Source organism: Microcaecilia unicolor, chromosome 3 (genome assembly GCF_901765095.1).
Source record: "Microcaecilia unicolor chromosome 3, aMicUni1.1, whole genome shotgun sequence".
In the NCBI taxonomy this organism is placed as follows: domain Eukaryota; kingdom Metazoa; phylum Chordata; class Amphibia; order Gymnophiona; family Siphonopidae; genus Microcaecilia; species Microcaecilia unicolor.
The window spans coordinates 179892546-179917598 of NC_044033.1; the positions used below are offsets into that span (position 1 = coordinate 179892546).

The 25053-nt window shown below is 47.8% G+C and overlaps 1 protein-coding gene across 3 annotated transcripts in view; it reads left to right on the top strand.

The window, feature by feature from the left end:
- NEMP1 (nuclear envelope integral membrane protein 1) overlaps positions 1–25053 on the top strand; it is an 80748-nt gene that overhangs the window by 41400 nt on the left and 14295 nt on the right. For 2 of the 3 annotated variants that reach the window (XR_003941470.1, XM_030196657.1), the window contains exon 8: positions 12405–12575. The exons of the other annotated variant lie outside the window; for it this stretch is intronic. Coding sequence is in view for 1 of the 2 variants with exons in the window: in XM_030196657.1 (XP_030052517.1) it covers positions 12405–12575 (171 nt within the window). In the remaining variant the exon portion in view is untranslated. The remainder of the gene's footprint in view (positions 1–12404; positions 12576–25053) is intronic. 3 annotated transcript variants of the gene reach the window in all.

The following is a 25053-nucleotide window of genomic DNA, read 5'->3' on the forward strand; positions in this document are numbered from 1 at the left end:
AGTAATTACAGACCAATAAGCCTGATGTCTGTCTATTATAAAGAATAAAATTCCGGAACACATAAATAAACATGGTTTAATGTGAGGGTCACCATGGGTTCAGCCAAGAGAAGTCTTGCGTCACCAGTTTGGAGTGGAGGAGTAGCCTAGTGGTTAGTGCAGTGGACTTTGATCCTGGGGAACTGAGTTCAATTCCCACTGCCGCTCCTTGTGACTCTGGGCAAGTCACTTAACCCTCCATTGCCCCTGGTACAAAATAAGTACCTGAATATATGTAAACCGCTTTGAATGTAGTTGCAAAAACCTCAGAAAGGCGGTATATCAAGTCCCATTTCCCTTTCCCTTCATTTCTTTGAAGGCGTAAATAAACGTGGATAAAGGTGAACTGGTTGGTTGATGTAATGTATCTAGATTTTCAGAAAGCTTTAGACAAAGTTCCTCATGAGAGACTCATGAGAAAATTAAAGAGTCATGGGATAGGAGAATAGGTGTCCTTTTGTGGGCTAGGAATTGTTATTGGACAGAAAATACAGACTAGGGTTAAATGGTCATCTATCTCAATGGAGGAGGGTAAATAGTGGAGTGCTGCAGGGATCAGTACTGGGACCGGTGCTATTTAACATATTTATAAATGATATGGAAATTGGAATGAAGAGTGAGATGATTAAATTTGCAGATGACACAAAACTATTCAAAGTTGTCAAAACACATGTTGACTGTAAAAAATTGCAGAAGGACCTTAGGAAATTGGAACACTGGTTATCCAAATAGCAGATGAAATTTAATGTGGACAAATGCAAAGTGATGCACATTGGAAAGCATAATCCGAATCATAGTTAACTGATGCTAGCTTCACCTTGAGGGTCAGCACCCAAGAAAAAGATCTAGGTGTTGTTGTAGATAATACACTGGAATCTTTTGCGGTGGTGGCTGAAAAGCAAACAGGATGCTAAGAATTATTAGGAAAGGGATGGTGAATAAGACCAAAAATACTATAATGCCTCTGTATCGCTCCATGGTGCGACTTCACCTTGAGTATTGTGTTCAGTTCTGGTCGCCGTATCTCAAAAAAGATATAGTATAATTAGAAGAGGCTCAAAGAAGAGTGACCAAAATGATAAAGGGCATGGAACTCCTCTCATATGAAGAAAGGCTAAAGAGGTTAGGGTTCTTCAGCTTGGAAAAGAGACAGATGAGGGGAGATATGATTGAGGTCTACAAAATCCTGAGTGGTGTTCCAAAAGTACAAAGACTATGGGACACTCAAGGAACTGAGTTCGATTCCCACTTCAGGCACAGGCAGCTCCTTGTGACTCTGGGCAAGTCATTTAACCCTCCATTGCCCCAGGTACAAATAAGTACCTGTATACAATATGTAAGTCGCATTGAGCCTGCCATGAGTGGGAAAGCGCGGGGTACAAATGTAACAAAAAATAAATAAAAAATATTTTTAAAACAAACAGGAGGAAATATTTTTTCACTCAACGAGTAGTTAAGCTCTGGAACTCTTTGCCGGAGGATGTAGTAACAGCGGTTAGCATATCTGGGCTTAAAGGTTTGGACAGGTTCCTGGAGGAAATGTTCATAGTCTGCTAATGAGATGGACATGGGGAACCTACTGCTTGCCCTGGGATTGGAAGCATGGAATGCTGCCACTATTTGGGTTTCTGCCAGGTACTTGTGCCTGGCTTGGCCACTGATGGAAACAGGATACTGGGCTAGATGGACCATTGGTCTGACCCAGTATGGCTATTCTTTTTTTTTTTTTTTTTTTGAAATGTATAAATTTTTATTGAAAATAACACATAAACACCAAAAGGGGAGCACAAGTCTCTGCATACATTGCCATCTTATAGTGTACATGAAATCAAAAGATTGTCCAACACACATTTTCCATTATCTTCCAAGATTTCCCCCTATCCCCTTCCCCTCCCCAATATGGCTGTTCTTATGTTAGGAGAGTGAGGGAGGGGCCAGCATGGGCTAACAAGAACGCGGAGCTGAGGGTGAGGAGATGGAATGGAGAGATCAAGCAGAGTCTCAAAGCCTCAGAGCTACCTGTTCCAAATGAAGAAAAAAGCAATGGAGATTGCCACAGAATATATTGTATCAGTAGGTCAGTGCTTTAACTGACTGAAGGATTTTTTTTTCCACACTGTCCCAGCAGATGGTACTGGGTGTTTGTAATTGCTGGTAGGGTGGAGGGACAATCTCAGCTACATAAATGCTGAGTTGGTTAAAGAGTGTGTGAAAAACTATGAAATACTTGAAAATTACCAGTGAACTTTAACTGGCATTTTTTGTCTGTGCTTTTCTGCTTTTGTTTATCTCTTGTGCTGGACAGAACTGTGCTCAGGACGGAGGTTTTAAACTACACGGGGGTTGCCTGAGCGGCTAAGCAGAAAGATTAAGAGAAACTGTTAAAAGAATTTTATTGGATGGGGAGGGGTAAAGGGCACTTTTCTTGTGGGTGTCTTGTAAACCCTGCTACGAGCACTGTGAATTACAGCAAGAATGTTTATACTAAAGAGGTCATTGTGGAGAGAGGATAGTCTGCTCCTAGGACAGTACAACTAGGTAAACTGAACTGAGATTACCACTGGCTGTGTTTGAACATTCTTGTGACTTTTCTTATTTTGAGGAGAAATATCCTGATAAGGACTGGAATCTTGGACTGGATTAGGATCGGGATTGCTATATTTTCTTTTTTTTGTGTGTTTGTGCTGACGTAATTCAGTAGCCTTCTCAAGGAAGCCAGAAAAGGCTCACTTCATCGGGACAACATGACCAAGAGGCCAATTACACTACCCACAATGTGTAAGTTGTTCACTTATAATCATATTCATCCAGTAACGGGGCAGAAGGGCAATAAGAGAAGAGTGTATGGAACCAATGATCAGCTAATGCTGAATAAAGTCATCATGGCCAATGTGCCAAGAAAAGCAAAAAATCTCTGTGTAGTATGGATCTGATTATAAGAGCCTTTGATAGAGTCCCCCATGTTTGGATAATAAATTGCATTGAAAATACAAAATAAACCCTGGATTGATCGAATACATCAAGCTCATCTTGCAAATGTGGCAAACCACATTCCATCTGAAGTATGAAGATGGACAGCTTGTCATTTGTAACATCAAGGTCCAGCAAGCAATATTTCATAGACACTTTATCCCTTATATGGGCCATGGATTTAGTCTTGACCCTAAAGGTGGTAGCGATCTAGAGGTGATATCACACTGTAAATGAGTTTAGCTCTCCAGTTCGGTGACCAACAAATAGCAGAATAACTCTATGTACTGAAAAGCTTCTCAGATGACCTCCTCATGACTTTTGGCCTTGATGTGCGAAGTCAACCTTCCTAGTAGGAAAATTGAGCAAAACTGAAAGTGTTCCTCTGACTGTAAGACAAAGGAACTTGAACAGGAATGTGTATATATGAATATCTAGGAGTGGAGGAAAGTGACAAGTATAAATCACTGAGGGAACAGATCAATAAAGAATATTGCAGGAGACTAAAATTGATATTGAAAGTGCAATTCCCATACTCATGTATAGCTATGGAATTGTAGACTGGCCGCTTAAAGATTTTTAAAAACTGTTTGTGCAAAGAAACGTTCTCCATGCTCATGAGATATTTGTAAGAATCAGTGTATGCCAAGACTGTATCCCTCAAGCTCCAGGAGAGGAATGTGCTACACAGACATTTTTTATATGGAGGGAACTAGTATCATAGACTTCCAGACCTATGTGACAGATCCAAATAGGCAAAACAGGATTAAGATGTGCAAGCAAATGTCCAGATTGTGTCTCCATAGTTAAACTAGAATAAGCATTCCAGTGACTAAAAGGAATGAGTGAGAATCCATTAGAACACACAGGGAGGAAAACAACAAAATTCATATTATAAGAGAGAGAACTTTTAAAGAATTAGATCAGCAAACAAAGAAAAACAAGTGGCAAATGCACAAATACAGTGAGAAATACAAAGCATTTACTTCAGGAACCATATGCCAATTGAAATTGGACACATGAATGGTTACAGAAAGATGAACTGAAACCAGAGGTTGAAAGATTGATAGTTGCAGCCCAAGATAGTGGATTACAGATGAGTTAATAGCCAGCATAGGAAGAAAAAATACCGGGAAGAGGAAGAGCTGGAAGTGGTTAAGCATCTTGTAACTGGCTGCAAACGTTTTGATTGGAGAAGGTTTATATACTGAAAGGCATAATAAGTGGCACTTCATCATTAGAAACTTGGCAAGCACTACAGCATCACTATAATGGAAAAGCATTGAGATCATCTCCTGAAGAGAATTATAGAAAACGAAAAGGTTGTGAACATACAACCAATAACATAGTAGATGATGGCAGATAAAGACCTGCATGGCCCATTCAGTCTGCCCGATAATATAAAATCATTGCATTTATTTATTTGTTGCATTTGTATCCCACATTTTCCCACCTTTTTGCAGGCTGAATGTGGCCTACATATTGCCGTTAACGGCGTTAGCCGATTCCGGTCTGAACAAATACATGGTACGAATGAATACAAGGTGATGTTGTGGTAGATAAGGTACATGTAAGGTAGGTATAGTCGAGGGTACTTAGAGAGGGGGGGAAGAGTCAGGTAATGTCCTTTACGTTCTTTGGTTGCATTGTGTCGCAGGTGTCTATGTATTTTTATGTTGGGTCGGTGGGGTATGCTCTTTTGAACAGGACCGTTAGTGATTTCTGGAAATTAAGGTGGTCTGGCATAGTCGGGCTTGGCTTACTTGGCAGACTTGCTGTATGATGTTTTGAGAGCCTCGGCTAAAGGTATGTCTCAGACAGTCTCTGCCCGTCGATGGCTATGGCTTAAGCGTTGGTCAGCTGACCATGCCTCCAAATCCCGCTTAGCCAAGTTGCCTTTTAAGGGCAAGCTGCTCTTCGTGAATGAGCTGGACAAGATCGTGACGGATCTCGGCAGTTCTAAAGGCAAGAGGTTGCCGGAGGTCAAGGCAAGGGCCAGCAGTGCTCGCCCTGGTTCCTCTAAGGGCCGTTTTCAAGAAGCCCGTCGGTATCACCCGGGCAAGTCGGGCTCCTCCTTCTCCTCCTCCTTCAAGCAGAGATTCTCCCCGAAGCAGCATTCCTTTCGCAGAGACCGCCGCTCAGGAGGTTCTTCCTCCGGTCCTCCCTCAGTGTCTCGTACCCAATGAGGGGGCCCTGGTCCACGGCCCAGAGCAGATAGGAGGAAGGCTGTCCTCTTTTCTGGGCGAGTGGACCAGGGTAACTTCAGATGCTTGGGTTCTAGAAGTCATCAGAGACGGCTACAAGTTGGAGTTCTGCCAGCCCCTAAGAGACGGGTTCGTGAACTCTCCCTGCAAGTCTCCCCTCAAAGTGGCAGCAGTTTAGCAGACTCTGGACAACTTGCTCTGCCTTGGGGCGGTGGTCCCAGTGCCCGTAGAGCAGCGTGGCACAGGACGTTACTCCATGTACTTTGTGGTGCCAAAGAAAGGAGGCTCTTCTCGGCCTATTCTCGACCTCAATCAAGGGAGTCAATCGGGCCTTGCGAATACAGCATTTCCATATGGAGACTCTCCGCTCCGTGATTGCTGCGGTACAAGAAGGAGAATTCCTGGCATCCTTGGACATCAAGGAAGCTTATCTGCACATTCCCATCTGGCTGCCTTATCAGCGCTTCCTGCGCTTTGCAGTGCTGGGCCGGCACTTCCAGTTCAGAGCCCTCCCGTTCGGGTTGGCTATGGCTCCGCGGACCTTCTCCAAAGTGATGGTGGTCATTGCGGCTTATCTTCGCAAGGAAGGAATGCAAGTCCATCCCTACCTGGACGACTGGCTGATTCGAGCTCCCTCCTTTGCGGAGTGTGGGAGAGCGACAGACAGAGTCATTGCTCTTCTGAGTTCCCTGGGATGGATCATCAACCGGGAGAAAAGTCAGCTGCGCCCGACTCAGTCCCTGGAGTATCTGGGTGTTTGGTTCGACACCCAAGTGGGCAGAGTGTTCCTGCCGGACAACCGGAGCCTCAAGCTTCAGGCCCAGGTGGGCCAGTTCCTAGCCTCAGCTCCTCGGGCTTGGGATTATGTGCAACTGTTGGGCTCCATGACGACCACGATGGAGGTAGTGCCCTGGGCCAGGGCCCATATGAGGCCACTACAGCACTCTCTTTTGCGGTGCTGGACTCCGGTTTTGGAGGATTACGCAGTTCGCCTTCCCCTGGACCCGGCGGTGAGAAGGGCGCTAAGTTGGTGGCTGATGTCAGACAAGTTGTCAGCCGATATGCCTCTCATGTCCCTGGAGTGGATTGTCGTTACTACAGACGCCTGCTTGACGGGTTGGGGAGCCCACTGCCTGAGAAGAACAGCGCAGGGGATATGGTCGCCGGCGGAGGCGAAGTGGTCCATCAACCTCTTGGAACTTTGGGCCATTCGGTTGGCGCTTCAAGCGTTTCTTCAGGTACTGATACTGAGGCCAGTTCGAATCCTGTCAGACAAAGCCACGGCCGTGGCCTATGTCAATCGCCAGGGAGGTACAAGGAGCGTCCCCCTAGCCAGGGAGGCCATGAGGTTATGCTAGTGGGCAGAGGCGAATCTGGACCAGCTGTCGGCGGCTCACATTGCGGGAGTCCTGAATGTCGAGGTGGACTTTCTCAATCGCCATACCTTGGATCCCGGAGAGTGGCAACTGTTTTGTTCGGGTGTTCTTGGAGATCACGAAGCGCTGGGGCATGCCGACCTTGGATCTGATGGCAACCTCGGCCAATTGCCAAGTGCCGTGGTTCTTCAGCAGAGGACTGGACCCTCGATCTCTGGGGGTCGATGCTCTTCTCCAGCAGTGGCCGGTACAGGAGCTTCTCTACGTGTTCCCGCCTTGGCCTATGCTTGGCAGAATTCTCGGCCGGGTGGCGAAACACCCAGGCCGGGTGGTCCTGGTGGGTCCAGACTGGCCCAGACGCTCTTGGTATGCGGACCTGATCCAGCTTTCCGTAGACAGTCCTCAGCGGCTTCCAGCGGAGCGGGGCCTCCTACATCAGGGTCCCGTAGTAACATAGTAGATGACGGCAGAAAAAGACCTGCATGGTCCATCCAGTCTGCCCAACAAGATAAACTCATATGTGTATACCTTACCTTGATTTGTACCTGCCTTTTTTCAGGGCACAGACCGTACAAGTCTGCCCAGCAGTATTTCCTGGCTCCCAGCCACCAGTCCCGCCTCCCATCACCGGCTCTGGCACAGACCGTATAAGTCTGCCCTCCACTATCGTCGCCTCCCAACCACCAACCTCTCTTCCCCCACCTGCTCTGCCACCCAATTTTGGCTAAGCTTCTGAGGATCCATTCCTACTGCACAGGATTCCTTTATGCACATCCCACGCATGTTTGAATTCCGTTACCGTTTTCATCTCCCCCTTTGGTCTTACAGCCTGGCTCTTGAGCGGAAGCGGCTGAAGAAGAAGGGCTTCTGGGACAAGGTCATCGCCACTATGCTGAGAGCATGGAAGCGCTCTTCTACTACTATGTACGCCAGGGTATGGTGTACTTTTGTATCATGATGCGAGGCAGGATCCCTGTTGCCCTTCACGGCATCAATTGCTTCAGTGTTGGCGTTCCTGCAAGAAGGTCTGAAGAAAGGCCTGTCGCTCAGCTCTCTTAAGGTCCAGCTAGCGGCTCTAGCTTGCTTCAGGAGTCGCCTGAAGGGTGCTTCCCTGGCTTCTCAGCCAGATGTGGTGCGTTTTCTCAAAGGGATTAATCAGCTACGCCCTCCTCTGCACTCGATAGTGCCTAAGTGGAATCTCAATCTGGTGCTGCGGGCCTTGCAGAAGCCGCCCTTTGATCCATTATCGCGACTGGCTCTGAAGTACGTGACGTTGAAAGCGGTCTTTTTGGTGGCAATCGCTTCAGCCAGGAGGGTTTCCGAGCTCCAGGCGCTCTCGTGTAGAGAGCCGTTCCTGCGGTTCACGGAGGCAGGAGTGTCTATTCTCCCAGTGCCTTCCTTCCTGCCCAAGATTGTTTCTCGCTTCCATGTGAATCAGCAGCTTTGTCTACCCTCCTTCCATAGGGAGGATTATCCAGAGGCGTATCGTGCTCTCAGATGCCTGGATGTTAGACGAGTTATCATCAGATACTTGGAAGTGACCAACGATTTCCGGAAGTCGGATCACCTGTTTGTGCTGTTCGCGGGCCCCAGTAGGGGTCTGCAGGCATCTAAACCTACTGTGGCACGTTGGGGCAAGGAAACAATTGCGGCGGCTTATGTGGCCGCAGGGAAGGTGCCGCCTATCCAGCTGAAGGCTCATTCTACTAGAGCACAGGCGGCTTCGATGTCAGAGTCCAGGTCCGTTTCCTTGGAGGAGATTTGCAGATCGGCGACTTGGGCGTCGGCTCATACCTTCTCACGGCATTATCGCTTGGATGTGGCAGCACGGGCCGAGGCCCAGTTTGGAGCTTCAGTGTTGCGTTCTGGGATTTTCATGTCCCGCCCTGGGTGAGTACTGCTTGGGTACATCCCACCAGTCCATGGATTGATCTGCTTGATGATATGGAAGGTAAAATTATGTATCATACCTGATAATTTTCTTTTCATTAATCATAGCAGATCAATCCATAGGCCCTCCCAGATATCTGTACTGTTTGTTCTAGTTCATTTTCAGGTTCAAGTTTAGACTTCAGTTCCTGTTCAGGAGGACTTCAAGTTCAAGTTCTTTCATTTGGATTTCCCTGGAGTTGGGACGACTTTGTTTCGACGGTGGTTGGATTCATAACCAGTGCTCCCTCCCGCTTCGTGCGGTAGTAGGGTAGCTTTGTTTCCCTCTCGCTTTGGCGGTGATGGGTTAAGCCAGCTCCTCCCGCAGTTGCGGTAGCAGGACATGCCAGTTCCCCCCGCGTCGGCGGGTGTGGGTGCCCCCCCCCCCCCCCGCTTCGGCGGTGGGTGGGTGGCTTAGTGTCCCTTTGTGGGTGTAATTCTCTGTTTGGTGATTCCTGTGGATGGAGCTTTGATATCTATTATACTCGGGGTTTCCTGGTAGCACATGACCACATATAGAGAGGCAAAAGATTGCTCTCTATCTCCACCTGCTGGTAGATGGACACAACCCACCAGTCTATGGATTGATCTGCTATGATTAATGGAAAGGAAATTACCAGGTATGATACATACTTTTACCTTAATCTTGGGCACTTGCTTTGCTTAAAATATCTAGTTAGAGCAAGTGACTTGCGCTTGGGGGACCAGCTGTCCATGGTCCTGCCGGTATGAGATTCTTCATTATGTTAGAAATGTTACTTAAAAGCAGCTAAAATGGTGTCTAAAGTGATCTTGGAGGGAGCTGCACTGTTGCTTGTAAGAAATTGTCATCATGCTGGTCATAACCCTAGTTGTGTGTCCCCCCCCCTCAATTCCATAGTATTGAAAACTAATCCTTTCCAACCTGATGAATACCACTTTGGGTGGAGGTGTCTTATGTACTTCCAACCAAAGGTTCTTGTGTAGATTGGATGTTTATAAAAGGATTTTGAAAAACACATTTTGTAGTGGTTTATTTTGAATAGTGTGTTAAAGTGAAGTCATGTTGGTAGGTGTCACAACGAAATTTGTGGCAGGGATTCCTTGGGGTTTAAATTTGCCAGAGGTGTTGATTCGGTAACCTTCATTCTTCTGATTGTCTCTTTAAATCTAAAGTGTGATTGATTTTAAAAGCACTCAGTGTGGCCTGAAATAGCACATTACGTGTGTAGGTTTCAAACCACCAGTCATGCTTTGGCTGGGTGTACTGTAATGGGAGAATGCAAGGTCTTTCATTGTGCTGTAGGGCCAGGTGATATCAGTTTGTTAGCCTCTGCTGTATTCCTCTGTTCTGTACATCACTGTGTATACTGACCAGCTGTTCTCTGAACAAAACATTGGTACTGATTTGATTTTACGGTTATCCAAACTTCAGCGTTCGTTCTAATGAATTTAGGGTACACAGGATGAATCCATTAAAAATAGGAATTATGCATGCACACATTGTTTAAATAAACTTAACTACAAAGGACACTCTAATCAAGCCATAACAAAATCTTAACATATATGTACAGATTAGACTATCTCTATATATAAAAGGCAGCACCAACGTTCTAATGAAGCCTCCAGCCGGAAGTGTGAAGCTGCAGAGATATCCGGTTTCCCCATGAGTGTCTGCCCCGCCCTCGCTCTCTCTGTAACACAGGCCCAGATGCACTAAACGTTTTTCATCGTTAAATGAGCCCTCAAGGAAGAATTTCCTATCCTTTCCATGCACTAAAGCCTATTTTCCGACGACAGTAGCAGCTAACGAAAACTGAATGCAGATGAGCAATTCTTCTACAAATCCCATTGAAATGACATGCACTAACCTTTTCCGATTCGTTTAACGCAGGAGAACACCATGAAATCTAACGAGAGTCTGTACCTCTCGTTAGGGCTATGTGTCTGCTAGAAGTTAACAAAATCCAATAAAAAAAATAACTGGGGGGGGGGGGGGGGAACGCGTCAGGGGCGTCCTTTATTGACGCCCCAGGTCGCCGCTGCTCCCCTCTCCCTCAGCACCAAAAAAGAAAAAAAAAAAAGGATCGGGAGGGGGCAAAGGCACTCGTCATGAGCGTCCCGTATGGACGCCTTGCCCCCCCCCCCCCCCCCGCTGCTCCCCGCGTGTCTTACCTACGTCAGAGGAGGGCGGGCCCAGGAAGAAAGAAGGGACGTCTGAGGAGGCCTTCTGACTCGCCGATCAGCTGTTCTTGCCCGTGCAGCAGAGGTGAGAGGCGCTGCACGGGCCGGGGGGGGGGGGGTCGTTGGACGGGGGGAGCGGCAGCCACGACCAAAGGGGGGGCGGCGGGGGTGGGGCACGGGACCGGAGCATGGCAGGAGGCGGAGCTAGTGTGGGAGAATACAGGAAGGGAGGAGGGCCGGCCCGGGGCTGCTAAAATTGGAGATTTTTCGTGGGGGGGGGGGGGGGAAGCGGGGAGCAGCGGGGGGGGGGCAAGGCGTCCATACAGGACGCTCATGACGAGTGCCTTTGCCCCCTCCCGAAACACACGTGTTTGTGGGGGGGTTTTTTTTGTTTTGTTTTGACAGCTGGGCCTTTGTGGCATGCGCAGAGCAGCCAGCATAACGCTTGGGCGGCTCTGCGCATGCTTTAGGCGCTGATTAACGACTGGTTTAACGATTCTGTGATACATCCTACTTTGCAATACCGATCATAACATTTCTGGAGTGTTTTTGTAGTGCATGCCTCATTTTTTTAAAATCGTTAAGCACTTTTACGATTCTTATTTTTTAACGTTTGGTTGATGCATCTGGGCCACAGTGAAGGAAAACAGCACAGCACGAAATCGCTCTCTCTGTAACAGTGAAGGACTGGAGGAGGGAGGGGAGAGAGGGCAGACTCCTTCACTCTCTCTGTAACACAAACAAACACAGCACAGCAGGAAACTTAACACTGAAGGACTGGGGGGGAGGACAGAGAGCAGAGGAGACGGAGAGCAGAGGGGAAGGGAGAAAGGGCAGAAGGCAGGGACACACACACTCCCACATGCACACTCTGAAGAAAACCTTGCTAGCCCCCGTTTCATTTGCATCAGAAACGGGGCTTTTTTACTAGTATTAAATAACTAGTACAGTCAAGACGTGATAATGTGTTTGATTATAACTTAGTTATATACAAGTAAAACCAAAAGTCCAAATGGCTAACAACCAACATGATCAGTCTAAAGGCAGTTCTATGACACCTAACCCAGTTAATCAAATGTTTTAGGAGTCTGTATTTTCAGTGTCATTTAAGAGATAGCCCTCAATGGGGGGAGACTGTCACAGTAAGACAAGGTAAGCTAAACCCAAGATTTAGAAACCTTCTTAAAATGCATACTACTACTACTACTACTACTTAACATTTCTAAAGCGCTACTAGGGTTACGCAGTGCTGTACAATTTAACATAGAAGGACAGTCCCTGCTCAAAGAGCTTACAATCTAAAGGACACGTGAACAGTCAGTCTGATAGTTAGGTCTGCAGACTGGGACTGCAGTAAATACCCACTTTTAGACGTGGGATTTATCCATAGTCAGCTAATTAGCTGCATAATGTGGTCAGCTGAGAAAAAATTTCTTCTAAAACTAGAGGGGGCTGTTTTTATACTAATTTTAATGACCAAAGATCAGACTTCATGGACATTTTCTAAAAGCTGAATTTGGTGCTATCTGCTGTAGTTCTTGCAGCTGCTATGGCAGATTTGTAGCTGCTGAAATCAGTGCTGGGTTTGAGTGTTTTTCTGTGCTTGGAAGAGAAGAGAAAGTGAGCAGGGTCAAGGTACAAAGTGGAGGGAGTAAAACGTTTGTATTTTTAGATTGGGAGTTGCGAGCTGCATTGATTGGAATACTGCTTTGGGAATTTTCAGATATCTTAAAGCAAGGGCTAAACCTAGCCCTCCTCGGCTCCTAACTGAGGAAGAGTACCGGAAGCAGGCAGAGGTTGAGACAAGAAGGGCCTTAGAGGAGCTCCGAGACTACTGCGGCAGCCCAGATTTTTCAGCGTGGAAAGTGGTGTCGCGTATCCAGACCCCCAAGAGGTAGGGATGTTGCAGTCTGATTTGTAGGGATCAGTGAAGATATGTGTAGATACTCTGAGAATTGAGATGAATTAACTTCTGTCTCGCTGTTTCACCAGCTATGTAACGAACAAGATGTTAAAGATTTCTTTCAATAAATGAACCAGTCACCTTTTACAACACTTGGGGAGAGAGAGTTAACCCACCAAAAGAAAATGTAGTTGCTGCATAACCAACAAAAACCAGAGATGACTAAGAAAAAGATAATACGCACGCTTTTGGGACTACTGTGAATACCTAATGTGCCTATTACATTCTTCAACAGTCGAGACCAATTGTTACTGCTCATTGGGAAATGTGATAAACATCAGCCACAGGAAACCACCTGATGTCATTTCCTGTTTAGGAGCCTCCCCTTTGGCACTCTTGCAGTCTTGCTTATCTTTGAGGGGAGGGACTACAGTAGTAGCTCTAACAGAATTAGTTGCTTAGAACAGTAAAGCTTTTATAGAGAGAAATATGAAAGGGCAGCTTGGTCTATTGCCAGACCCTAATTAAGGCATAAACAACATGACACATGCCTAGGCCCAAATGTTTAGAGGACCCTGTCAGATATGCTCAGGCTTTAGGGGCCAATGCAGAAAGCTGCATGTTTAGATCTGCTGACCGCCCGGCTTCTAACATATGAGGTTCCTGCAAAACAATTTACCAAAGGATGCAGCACGCTATAATCTGCAATGCAAAATGTCACCCTCCTTATCCAGGCTAAGCCAGTCCAAAATGTGGGTTATGTCCGTCAACCAGCAAGTGGGAGGCAGAGAAGCCTCTGCCCTATAAGGCATCGTGTAGCCAATACTACTGGTCTTTAAGATCAGATTTCTTAAAATGTCTGAGTTTGCAATTGGTGTCTTCCGTGCATTATGTCTTTACTTGTGTTTCTGCTTTTTCTATAGCAGGAGCGTTAATGTGGAATGCCTTGCCATGTCAGCTTTGCTTAACTACTAGTTTCTAGCAATTTAAGAAATAGTTAAAAACACAGCTTTTTGTTCAAGTATACTATTTGATATAGTGCTGTTTTGGAAGTTATGACAGCAGCACCTTATGTTTTGGATTATGTTAGTAGTATTTTATGCTATATTTCTGTTGATAATGTTTTGTTTTACATTGGTTTGTACATTTTTATGGGAACTTCCTAGTTTATAGGTGGGTTAGAAATGTTTAAAATAAATAAATACTCGGTATTTCTTTGTCTCCAGCAGATGATGATAGTCTAACCATGTAGATTCTGAACAGTTCTGAGCTCTGAACCAGTTGGAGAGCTGGTTAACAGTTGAGGTGGGGGTCTAGCTTTTGTGTTTTAGCTTTCTGCTACTTAAATGGTTGTGTTTTGTTTTTTTTTTAATTAAAAACTTTTTGAGCTGGAGCTCCTCAGAGGAGTCTGAGGTTTAACTTCACCCACCTCACCTCTCCTTTCATGTTAATCTTCCTGGAGTTGGTTTTCCTTGCCTAGAGGGGTGTCTTAATTATAACAAGAAGAAAATAATTCAAATGACATGCTGAAATAAACAGTGTGCGTGTGGTGAACGTTGGATACTTTTTTTATGAAGGCCTTGGTTGAATCGGTGGTGTTCCTGCTGTGGGAGTCTGTATTCTTTGTTGGAGTAATGTCCTTCCTCGTGGAATGGTCTTGGTGCTCGGGGGATTTGAGGGACACTGGGCAGTTAGATTTACCTCAGGATGCAGAGTCCTCCTTGCTGCGATTGCAGCACTGCACTGCATAGGAACTGTACTGCTGCTTATAGCTGCCATTTCTGACCTGCCTCAGATGCAACTCCTGTTTCAGTTCAGAAGACAGTGGATTCTCCAGGTCTAGGTAGTATTTTGTTACAGGGACCGATGTCTGTTCCAGGCACTATTGAGGAAACTTCAGTCTGAAACACCTTTCTCTCTCTAATTTGTGCTCCTGCATAAAAGCATTTTCACTCAAATGCTGTCAAGGAGGCCAGGCAGCAACCTGTGCCTTCAGTATCAAGGTCTGCCATGGAACCTTGGCTCCTTGTGGTGGTCATTCTGTTTTTTCTCAGAATGAGTGCTCTTACTTTCCAGAGCTCAATTTGTGGATCAGTTGCAAGAAGGGGAGACTCCTTCATCTGAAGGGGATGACCCCATCGATCATGCGCCTTTTCAGAAGGGAAAATTTATCTTCTGTGACATCTTAAGTTTCTGGAAGTTTTGCAGAGCTTGCTTTCTTTTTCCTCATGAAATCTAGAAGGGATTAGGAAACCCTCTAAATCCTTTTATTTACATTTTGCTATTTAGGCTTTAATCTCATCAGAGTGGGTGCTCCATAGGCCGGATTTAAAGGTTGGAAGAGCAATAACTAAACTCTATTCCTGGACACCAGAGGAGAAAGAAAAGCTTAAGCAACCTAAAGTTGGTGCTCTGGTTACAGCAGTAGCTAAGAAGATGATACCTACTGAAAGGGATAGTGCATCAAAAGATATCCAGGACAGATTTTTGAAATTGATGTTGACACAAACCTTTGTCTTGGAGTTGGCTGTTCAGGCTGCAGTATGAAGTGCCTATATTTCTAGGGCTTCTTTGCTTTCAATCCAGCATAAGAACATAAGCATTGTTCTCCGAGGACAAGCAGGCTGCTTGTTCTCACTGATGGGTGACGTCCACGGCAGCCCCTCCAATCGGAAACTTCACTAGCAAAGTCCTTTGCTAGCCCTCGCGCGCCCGCGCGCACCGCGCATGCGCGGCCGTCTTCCCGCCCGAAACCGGCTCGAGCCGGCCAGTCTTCTTTTGTCCGCACTCGGTACGGTCGTGTTTCGCCGTGTCGGGCCCCGGAAAGTTGACCTCGCGCGTCCTAATTGTTTTTTGAGCGTGTTTTTTCTTCGGAAAGCTTTTTCTAAAGTCGGGAAGTGCTCCGGAAACCCTCCACCGGGTTTCGTGTCAATCCTCCCCGTACTTCCAGCTTTTTGCCCCGGTAAGTTTTCTTTCGTCGTCGGGGTAGGCCTCTTTTTGGCCTCGGTCGAGATTTTTCTCCCTCTAAATTTTGGTGCTTCAATTTTCGCCATTTCGGCTTTTGATTTCGCCGGCGTGATTTTTCCGCCCATGACATCGAAGCCTTCCAGCGGCTTCAAGAAGTGCACCCAGTGCGCCCGGGTTATCTCGCTCACTGATCGACACTCGTCGTGTCTTCAGTGTCTGGGGGCTGAGCACCGCCCTCAGAACTGCAGTCTGTGTTCCCTGCTTCAAAGGCGGACTCAGGTAGCGAGACTAGCCCAGTGGAACGTGTTGTTCTCGGGCTCTTCGTCGGCATCGGCACCGGGATCTTCGAGTGCATCGACGTCGTCAGCGTCCAGACCATCTTCCTCGGCTGCCCTTGCATCGAGCGCATCGAGGCATCGGGCCTCTGCATCGGCGCCGAGACATCGGATAGCTGCATCGACGTCGGTGGTACCAGGACCTCGTCTGCTGATGTCGTCGGACGGTGGTGCATCGGGTGGAGTGCAGGTGAGGGCTGTCCATTCCCCTGCTGGTGGCGGTGAGCCCTCGGGTGGGTCTCCTCCTACCCTGAGGGCTCCTGCGGTACAGCCCCCCCGAGATCGACCCTCTTCGGTCTCGGCCCTGAGGAAGCGACGGGTGGATTCGACGTCCTCCTCGTCGGTGCCGGGGAGCTCCGGTGACATGCTTCGGAAGAAGTCGAAGAAGCATCGACACCGGTCCCCTCCCCGCGTCGGCACCGAGAGCTCTGGGTCGCCGAGGGAGTCGGCACCCAGCAGGCATCGGCACCGAGAGGACCGCTCACCCTCTGTTCAGGAGGTGTCGATGCGCTCCGCTCTGGACAGCCCGGAACAGCCTCCACGCCCGGAACAGGTACTGACGTCGACGCCTGCATCGACCTCCATGCCTTTCTCTGCAGCCGCTCTGAACGAGAGCCTCCGGGCCGTTCTCCCAGAGATTCTGGGGGAGCTGTTGCGCCCTACCCCTCCGGTACCGGCGGTGCTTGCGCCTCCGGTACCGTCGAGCGTGGCGCCGGCTGGCCCATCGCCCGGGGTGAGGTCCCCGACGTCGGTACCGCGTGCGGTGCCGACTGCGGCCACCTCCCAGGAGGGCTCCCCGACTACGTCGGCGGAGGGAGCTTCGCCGATGCGGGCGAGGGAGTCTACCTCTCGACGCCCCCATCGTGGACGTGGCTCCACGGAGTCGAGCCGGGCCCGGTTGCAGACGCAGGTCCGTGAACTTGTGTCTGACACCGAGGGTGAGGCCTCGTGGGAAGAAGAAGAAGATCCCAGATATTTCTCTGACGAGGAGTCTGAGGGTCTTCCTTCTGATCCCACTCCCTCTCCTGAAAGACAGCTTTCTCCTCCTGAGAGTCTGTCTTTTGCTTCCTTTGTCCGGGAGATGTCTACGGCCATCCCCTTCCCGGTGGTTGTGGAGGACGAGCCCAGGGCTGAAATGTTTGAGCTCCTGGACTATCCTTCTCCACCTAAGGAAGCGTCCACTGTTCCCTTGCATCATGTCCTAAAAAAGACATTGCTTGCGAACTGGACGAAACCTCTAACTAATCCCCACATCCCCAAGAAGATCGAGTCCCAGTACCGGATCCATGGGGACCCAGAGCTGATGCGCACCCAGTTGCCTCACGACTCTGGAGTTGTGGATCTGGCCCTAAAGAAGGCTAAGAGTTCTAGAGAGCATGCTTCGGCGCCCCCGGGCAAAGACTCTAGAACCTTAGACTCCTTTGGGAGGAAGGCCTACCATTCCTCTATGCTCGTGTCCAAGATCCAGTCTTACCAGCTCTACACGAGCATCCACATGCGGAACAATGTGCGGCAGTTGGCGGGCTTGGTTGATGCTCTTCCCCCTGAGCAAGCCAAGCCTTTTCAGGAGGTGGTCAGGCAGCTGAAGGCGTGCAGAAAATTCCTGGCCAGAGGAGTTTATGACACTTTTGATGTTGCGTCCAGGGCCGCTGCTCAAGGTGTGGTGATGCGCAGGCTCTCATGGCTGCGTGCCGCCGACCTGGAGAATAGAATCCAGCAGCGGATTGCGGACTCGCCTTGCCGTGCGGATAACATTTTTGGCGAAAAAGTCGAACAGGTGGTAGAGTCTCTCCACCAGCGGGACACCGCATTCGACAAATTCGCCCGCCGGCAGCCTTCAGCTTCTACCTCTACAGGTAGACGATTTTTCGGGGGAAGGAAGACTGTTCCCTATACTTCTGGCAAGCGTAGGTACAATCCTCCTTCCCGACAGCCTGCGGCCCAGGCTAAGCCCCAGCGCGCTCGCTCTCGTCAGCAGCGTGCGCCTCAGCAAGGCCCCGCGGCTCCCCAGCAAAAGCAAGGGGCGAGCTTTTGACTGGCTCCAGCAGAGCATAGCCGACATCCAAGTGTCAGTGCCGGGCGACCTGCCAGTCGGGGGGAGGTTGAAAGCTTTTCACCAAAGGTGGCCTCTCATAACCTCCGATCTGTGGGTTCTCCAAATAGTCCGGCAAGGATACACCCTCAATTTGGCCTCAAAACCTCCAAATTGTCCACCGGGAGCTCAGTCTTACAGCTTCCAGCACAAGCAGGTACTTGCAGAGGAACTCTCCGCCCTTCTCAGCGCCAATGCGGTCGAGCCCGTGCCATCCGGGCAAGAAGGGCTGGGATTCTATTCCAGGTACTTCCTTGTGGAAAAGAAAACAGGGGGGATGCGTCCCATCCTAGACCTAAGGGCCCTGAACAAGTATCTCGTAAAAGAAAAGTTCAGGATGCTTTCCCTGGGCACCCTTCTCCCCATGATTCAGCAAAACGATTGGCTATGCTCTCTGGACTTGAAGGATGCCTATACACACATCCCGATACTGCCAGCTCACAGACAGTATCTGCGATTTCAGCTGGGCACACGCCACTTCCAGTACTGTGTGCTACCCTTTGGGCTCGCCTCTGCACCCAGGGTGTTCACAAAGTGCCTAGCTGTGGTAGCAGCGGCGCTTCGCAGGCTGGGGGTGCACGTGTTCCCATATCTCGACGATTGGCTGGTGAAGAACACATCCGAGGCAGGAGCCCTGCAGTCCATGCAGATGACTATTCGCCTCCTGGAGCTACTGGGGTTTGTGATAAATTACCCAAAGTCCCATCTTCTCCCAGTGCAGAAACTCGAATTCATCGGAGCCCTGCTGGATTCTCGGACGGCTCGCGCCTATCTCCCAGAGACGAGAGCCAACAACTTGTTGTCCCTCGTCTCGCGGGTGCGAGCGTCCCAGCAGATCACAGCTCGGCAGATGTTGAGATTGCTGGGCCACATGGCCTCCACAGTTCATGTGACTCCCATGGCCCGCCTTCACATGAGATCTGCTCAATGGACCCTAGCCTCCCAGTGGTATCAGGCCGCTGGGGGTCTAGAGGACGTGATCCACCTGTCCACGAGTTTTCTCGAATCCCTGTTTTGGTGGACGATTTGCTCCAATTTGACTCTGGGACGTCCCTTCCAAATTCCTCAGCCACAAAAAGTGCTGACCACGGATGCGTCTCTCCTGGGATGGGGAGCTCATGTCGATGGGCTTCACACCCAAGGAAGTTGGTCCCTCCAAGAACGCGATCTACAGATCAATCTTCTGGAGTTGCGAGCGATCTGGAACGCTCTGAAGGCTTTCAGAGATCGGCTGTCCCACCAAATTATCCAAATTCAGACAGACAATCAGGTTGCCATGTACTATGTCAACAAGCAGGGGGGCACCGGATCTCGCCCCCTGTGTCAGGAAGCCGTCAGCATGTGGCTCTGGGCTCGCCGTCAGGGCATGGTGCTCCAAGCCACATATCTGGCAGGCGTCAACAACAGTCTGGCCGACAGGTTGAGCAGGATTATGCAACCTCACGAGTGGTCGCTCAATTCCCGTGTGGTGCGACAGATCTTCCAGGCGTGGGGCACCCCCCTGGTGGATCTCTTCGCATCTCAAGTGAACCACAAGGTCCCTCAGTTCTGTTCTAGACTTCAGGCCCACGGCAGACTGGCGTCGGATGCCTTCCTCCTGGATTGGGGGGAAGGTCTGCTGTATGCTTATCCTCCCATACCTCTGGTGGGGAAGACTTTGTTGAAACTCAAGCAAGACCGAGGCACCATGATTCTGATTGCTCCCTTTTGGCCGCGTCAGATCTGGTTCCCTCTTCTTCTGGAGTTATCCTCCGAAGAACCGTGGAGATTGGAGTGTTTTCCGACCCTCATCACGCAGGACGACGGGGCTCTTCTGCATCCCAACCTCCAGTCCCTGGCTCTCACGGCCTGGATGTTGAGGGCGTAGATTTTGCCTCTTTGGGTCTGCCAGAGGGTGTCTCCCGCATCTTGCTTGCTTCCAGGAAAGACTCCACTAAGAGAAGTTACTTCTTTCATTGGAGGAGGTTTGCCGTCTGGTGTGACAGCAAGGCCCTAGATCCTCGCTCTTGTCCTACACAGACCCTGCTTGAATACCTTCTGCACTTGTCTGAGTCTGGTCTCAAGACCAACTCTGTAAGGGTTCACCTTAGTGCAATCAGTGCATACCATTACCAAGTGGAAGGTAAGCCGATCTCAGGACAGCCTTTAGTTGTTCGCTTCATGAGAGGTTTGCTTTTGTCAAAGCCCCCTGTCAAGCCTCCTACAGTGTCATGGGATCTCAATGTCGTTCTCACCCAGCTGATGAAACCTCCTTTTGAGCCACTGAATTCCTGCCATCCGAAGTACTTGACCTGGAAGGTCATTTTCTTGGTGGCAGTTACTTCGGCTCGTAGAGTCAGCGAGCTTCAGGCCCTGGTAGCCCAGGCCCCTTACACCAAATTTCATCACAACAGAGTAGTCCTCCGCACTCACCCTAAGTTCCTGCCAAAGGTCGTGTCGGAGTTCCATCTGAACCAGTCAATTGTCTTGCCAACATTCTTTCCCCGTCCTCATTCCTGCCCTGCTGAACGTCAGCTGCACACATTGGACTGCAAGAGAGCATTGGCCTTCTACCTGGAGCGGACACAGCCCACCAGACAGTCCGCCCAATTGTTTGTTTCTTTTGACCCCAATAGGAGGGGAGTGGCTGTAGGGAAACGCACCATATCCAATTGGCTAGCAGATTGCATTTCCTTCACTTACTCCCAGGCGGGGCTGGCTCTTGAGGGTCATGTCACGGCTCATAATGTTAGAGCCATGGCTGCGTCGGTAGCCCACTTGAAGTCAGCCTCCATTGAAGAAATTTGCAAAGCTGCGACGTGGGCTTCTGTCCACACATTCACATCCCATTACTGCCTGCAGCAGGATACCCGACGCGACAGTCGGTTCGGGCAGTCAGTTCTTCAGAACCTGTTTGGGCTTTAGGATCCAACTCCACCCCCCGAGGGCCCTGTTTGTTCTGTTCCAGGCTGCACTCTCAGTTAGTTGGTAAATTTTTTAGGTCAATCTCAGTTATGTCCTCGCCGTTGCGAGGCCCAATTGACCATGGTTGTTGTTTTGAGTGAGCCTGGGGGCTAGGGATACCCCATCAGTGAGAACAAGCAGCCTGCTTGTCCTCGGAGAAAGCGAATGCTACATACCTGTAGAAGGTATTCTCCGAGGACAGCAGGCTGATTGTTCTCACAAACCCGCCCGCCTCCCCTTTGGAGTTGTGTCTTCCCTTGAAGTGTATTGTCTTGCTACATACTGGACTGGCCGGCTCGAGCCGGTTTCGGGCGGGAAGACGGCCGCGCATGCGCGGTGCGCGCGGGCGCGCGAGGGCTAGCAAAGGACTTTGCTAGTGAAGTTTCCGATTGGAGGGGCTGCCGTGGACGTCACCCATCAGTGAGAACAATCAGCCTGCTGTCCTCGGAGAATACCTTCTACAGGTATGTAGCATTCGCTCTATACTGGGACAGACTGAAGGTCCTTTAAGCCCAATATCCTGTTTCCAACAGCAGCAAATCCAGGTCACAAGTACCTGGCAAGATCCCAAAAGAGTAAAACAGATTTTATGCTACAATCCTAGAAATAAGCAGTGGATTTTCCTAAATCCATCTTGATAATGGCTTATGGACTTTTCTTTCAGGAAATGTATCCAAAGCTTTTTAAACCCTGCTAAGCTAACTGCTTTTGCTACATTTTCTGGCAACAAATTCCAGAGTTTAATTACACGTTGAGTGAAGAAATATTTTCTCCGGTTTCTTTTAAAATTTGCTACTTAATAGCTTCACCCCTATTCCTAGTATTTTTGAAAGCATAAACAAGCAATTTCATGTCTACCCGTTCCACTCCACTCAATATTTTATAGACCTATCATATCTCCCCTCAGCCATCTGTTCTCCAAGCTGAAGAGCACTAGCTGCTTTAGCCTTTCCTTCTAGGAAAGTCATCCCATCCCCTTTATCATTTTCACTGCCTTTCTCTGTACCTTTTCTAATTCTGCTATATCTTTTTAAAGATGTGGTGACCAGAATTGCACACAGTATTTGAGGTGCGATTGCACCATGGAGCGATACAAAGGCATTTTAACATCATTTTTGTTTTCCTTTCCTTTCCTAATAATTCCTAACGTTCTGTTTGCCGCTGCACACTGAGCAGAGGGTTTCAACATATCAACGATAACACCTAGATCCTTTTCCTGGGCAGTGACTCCTAATGTGGAACCTTGCATCACATAGCTATACTTTGGGTTCCTCTTTCCCATCACTTTGCACTAGCTCATATTAAACATCATGTGCCATTTGAATGCCCAGTCTCCTCAGTCTTGTAAGGTCCTCTTGTAATGTATTTTGCAACATTGGACCTCACTGCACCCTCTAGCATACTGGCATTGGAGAAACCAAGTACATCTGTTTGCCACCTGGGAGGAGAAAGAGGCACAGCGTTCTATTACGAGGAAAGGCCATTTTTTAAAAGTGTGGGGAGCTTACTTTGATATTCTGTCTCCAAGGGGGCATAGTCTTCTGCTTCATTGTTTATAATTTTTTTTTTGAATCTTAGCGATATAGGTTGAGATGTCATAGGCGGGTGGGTGGAAGGGAGGTAGGCTCCTTCTCGTTGAAAGTTGAGGAATCAGACTCTCATATTCTCTTGAAGCATTCTAATCTTGGGATTGGGAGAAATGGATGAGGAGGATTGGATACTCGGAGAGTCATTTTCAGAAGCAGGGATGGATTGGGGTTTGAGCAAGTGAGTAATGGGTGATTGGATGGGGTTTTTCAAGAATTGGGCTGATGGATGCTTTGTTAGGATTTTGTATCTATTATGCTAGTTGTATTTGTCTGTCGACAACTTGTTTTAAAATAGAGGGTAGGGGTGGGATGGGGATAAAATTGTTAGTTTGATGATGGACTGTATCATTTTGTCATTGCTGTGTACATTTTCATATTTGAATCTCTGTATACTCTTATTATTTGGATGTGTTTATTTTGAATTGTCATCAATAAAATGTTGAAACACAATTACCTCAGTTGTTCCCATCTCTAGATCATTGATAAATATGTTAAAAAGCAACAGTCCCAAGCACAGACCCCCTGGAGAACCCCACTATCTACCCTTCTCCATTGAAAATATAGACCATTTAACCCTAGTTCAAGACCTTAGGAAATTGGAAGACTGGGCATCCAAATGGCAAATGAAATTTAATGTGGACAAATGCAAGATGATACACATTGGAAATACTAATCTGAATCAGTTACCTGATGCTAGGGTCCACCTTGGGGGTCAGCACTCAAGAAAAAGGTCTGGGTGGTGTTGTAGATAATACAGTGAAATCTTCTGCTCAGTGTGTGGTGGCGGCCAAAAAAGCAAACAGGATGCTAGGAATTATTATGAAAGGGATGGTGATTAAGACTGAAAATACTATAATGCTTTTTGTATCTTCACCTTGAGTATTGCATTCAGTTCTGGTTGCTGTATCTCAAAAAAGATATAGCGAAATTAGAAAAGGTTCAAAGAAGAATGACCAAAATGATAAAGGGGATGGAACTCCTCTCGTATGAGTAAAGGCTAAAGAGGTTAGGGCTCTTCAACTTGGAAAAGAGACAAATGAGGGGAGATATGATTGAGGTCTACAAAATCCTGATTGTTGTAGAACGAGTTGAAGTAAGTAGATTTTTTTTTACTCGTTCCAAAAGTACAAAGACTAGGGGACACTAGAGGAAGGTACATGGAAATACTTTTAAAACAAATAGGAGGAAATATTTTTTCACTCAATGATTAGCTAAGCTCTGGTACACTCTGCCGGAGGATGTGGTAACAGCGGTTAGCATAGCTGGGTTTAAGAAAGGTTTGGAGGGAGGAAACGTGCATAGTCTGCTATTGAGACAGACATGGGAAGCAACTGCTTTTCCTAGGATTTGTAGTATGGAGTGTTGTCACAATTTGGGTTTCTGCCAGGTATTTGTGACCTGGCTTGGCCACTCTTTGGAAAAACAGGATACTGGGCTAGATGGACCATTGGTCTGACCCAGTATGGCTACTCTTATGTTCTTACGTACTCTGCTTATTTTTTATCTTTTAACCAGTTTTTAATCCACAATAAGACATTACCCCCTATCCCATGACTTTCTGATTTCCTCAGGCATCTTTCATGAGGTACTTCAAATGCCTTTTGAAAATCCAGGTACACAATATCGACTGGCTCACCTTTACCAACATGCTTATTCACCCCTTCAAAGAAATGTAGTAGATTGGTGAGGCAAGATTTCCCTTAGCTAAATCCATGTTGGCTTTGTCTCATTAATTCATTCTTATGTATATGTTCTGTAATGTTGTTCTTTCTAATAGCCTGTACCATTTTGGCCAACACTGATGTTGAGCTCACGGGTCTATGATTTCCTAGATCACCCCTGGAACACTCTAAAAAAAAAAAAAAAAAAATTGCCATTGGCCAATCTGCAAATTCATTTTTCAATTTTATCAGAGTGAGTTGTATTTTGTAGCCCTTTACATTTTAACGGAGGATTAGGTTCCTTGGGGTAGTAGTCAGCTATTGTTGGGTTTAGAAGGGGGGGTGTTATTATAGTTGCTTATTTTTATTGTTTTCTATTTGTGATTTATAAACAGTTGCATAGAATATTCCTTTTTATACTTTAATAAAAAGATTTAAATATAAAATCATAATTGAGGCTTCTGCAGATGAGGACAGATCCCAAATGGACGGGACAGGGATGGGGACAAACTTTGTCCCCGTTTACTAGCCCTGATATAAGAAAGAGGACTCTAAATACACTTTCTTCTGAATACTTCTAAAGGATCGATTATTTAATTTCAAACAGCGTGGGCCGAACAAAAGGATGACGGAAAGTCAATAGTTTTGGCCATCTTGTTAGTTATCTCCATATAGCGATTTATACACGACTGGCAGATGATCAAAAGCCCCGCGCTGTTCCAAACAGCGCTCTAAAAATAGCACTGGAACAGTGCAGGGCTTTACCGCATGGATGATCAGAGATAATGCATGCAAATTTAAGCAGCACAGTTACCTCTGATCATGGGATAGAAGTGCGGGTGAATTGTGCCTGAGCATGCGCTCAGCACAATCCTCCCGCAC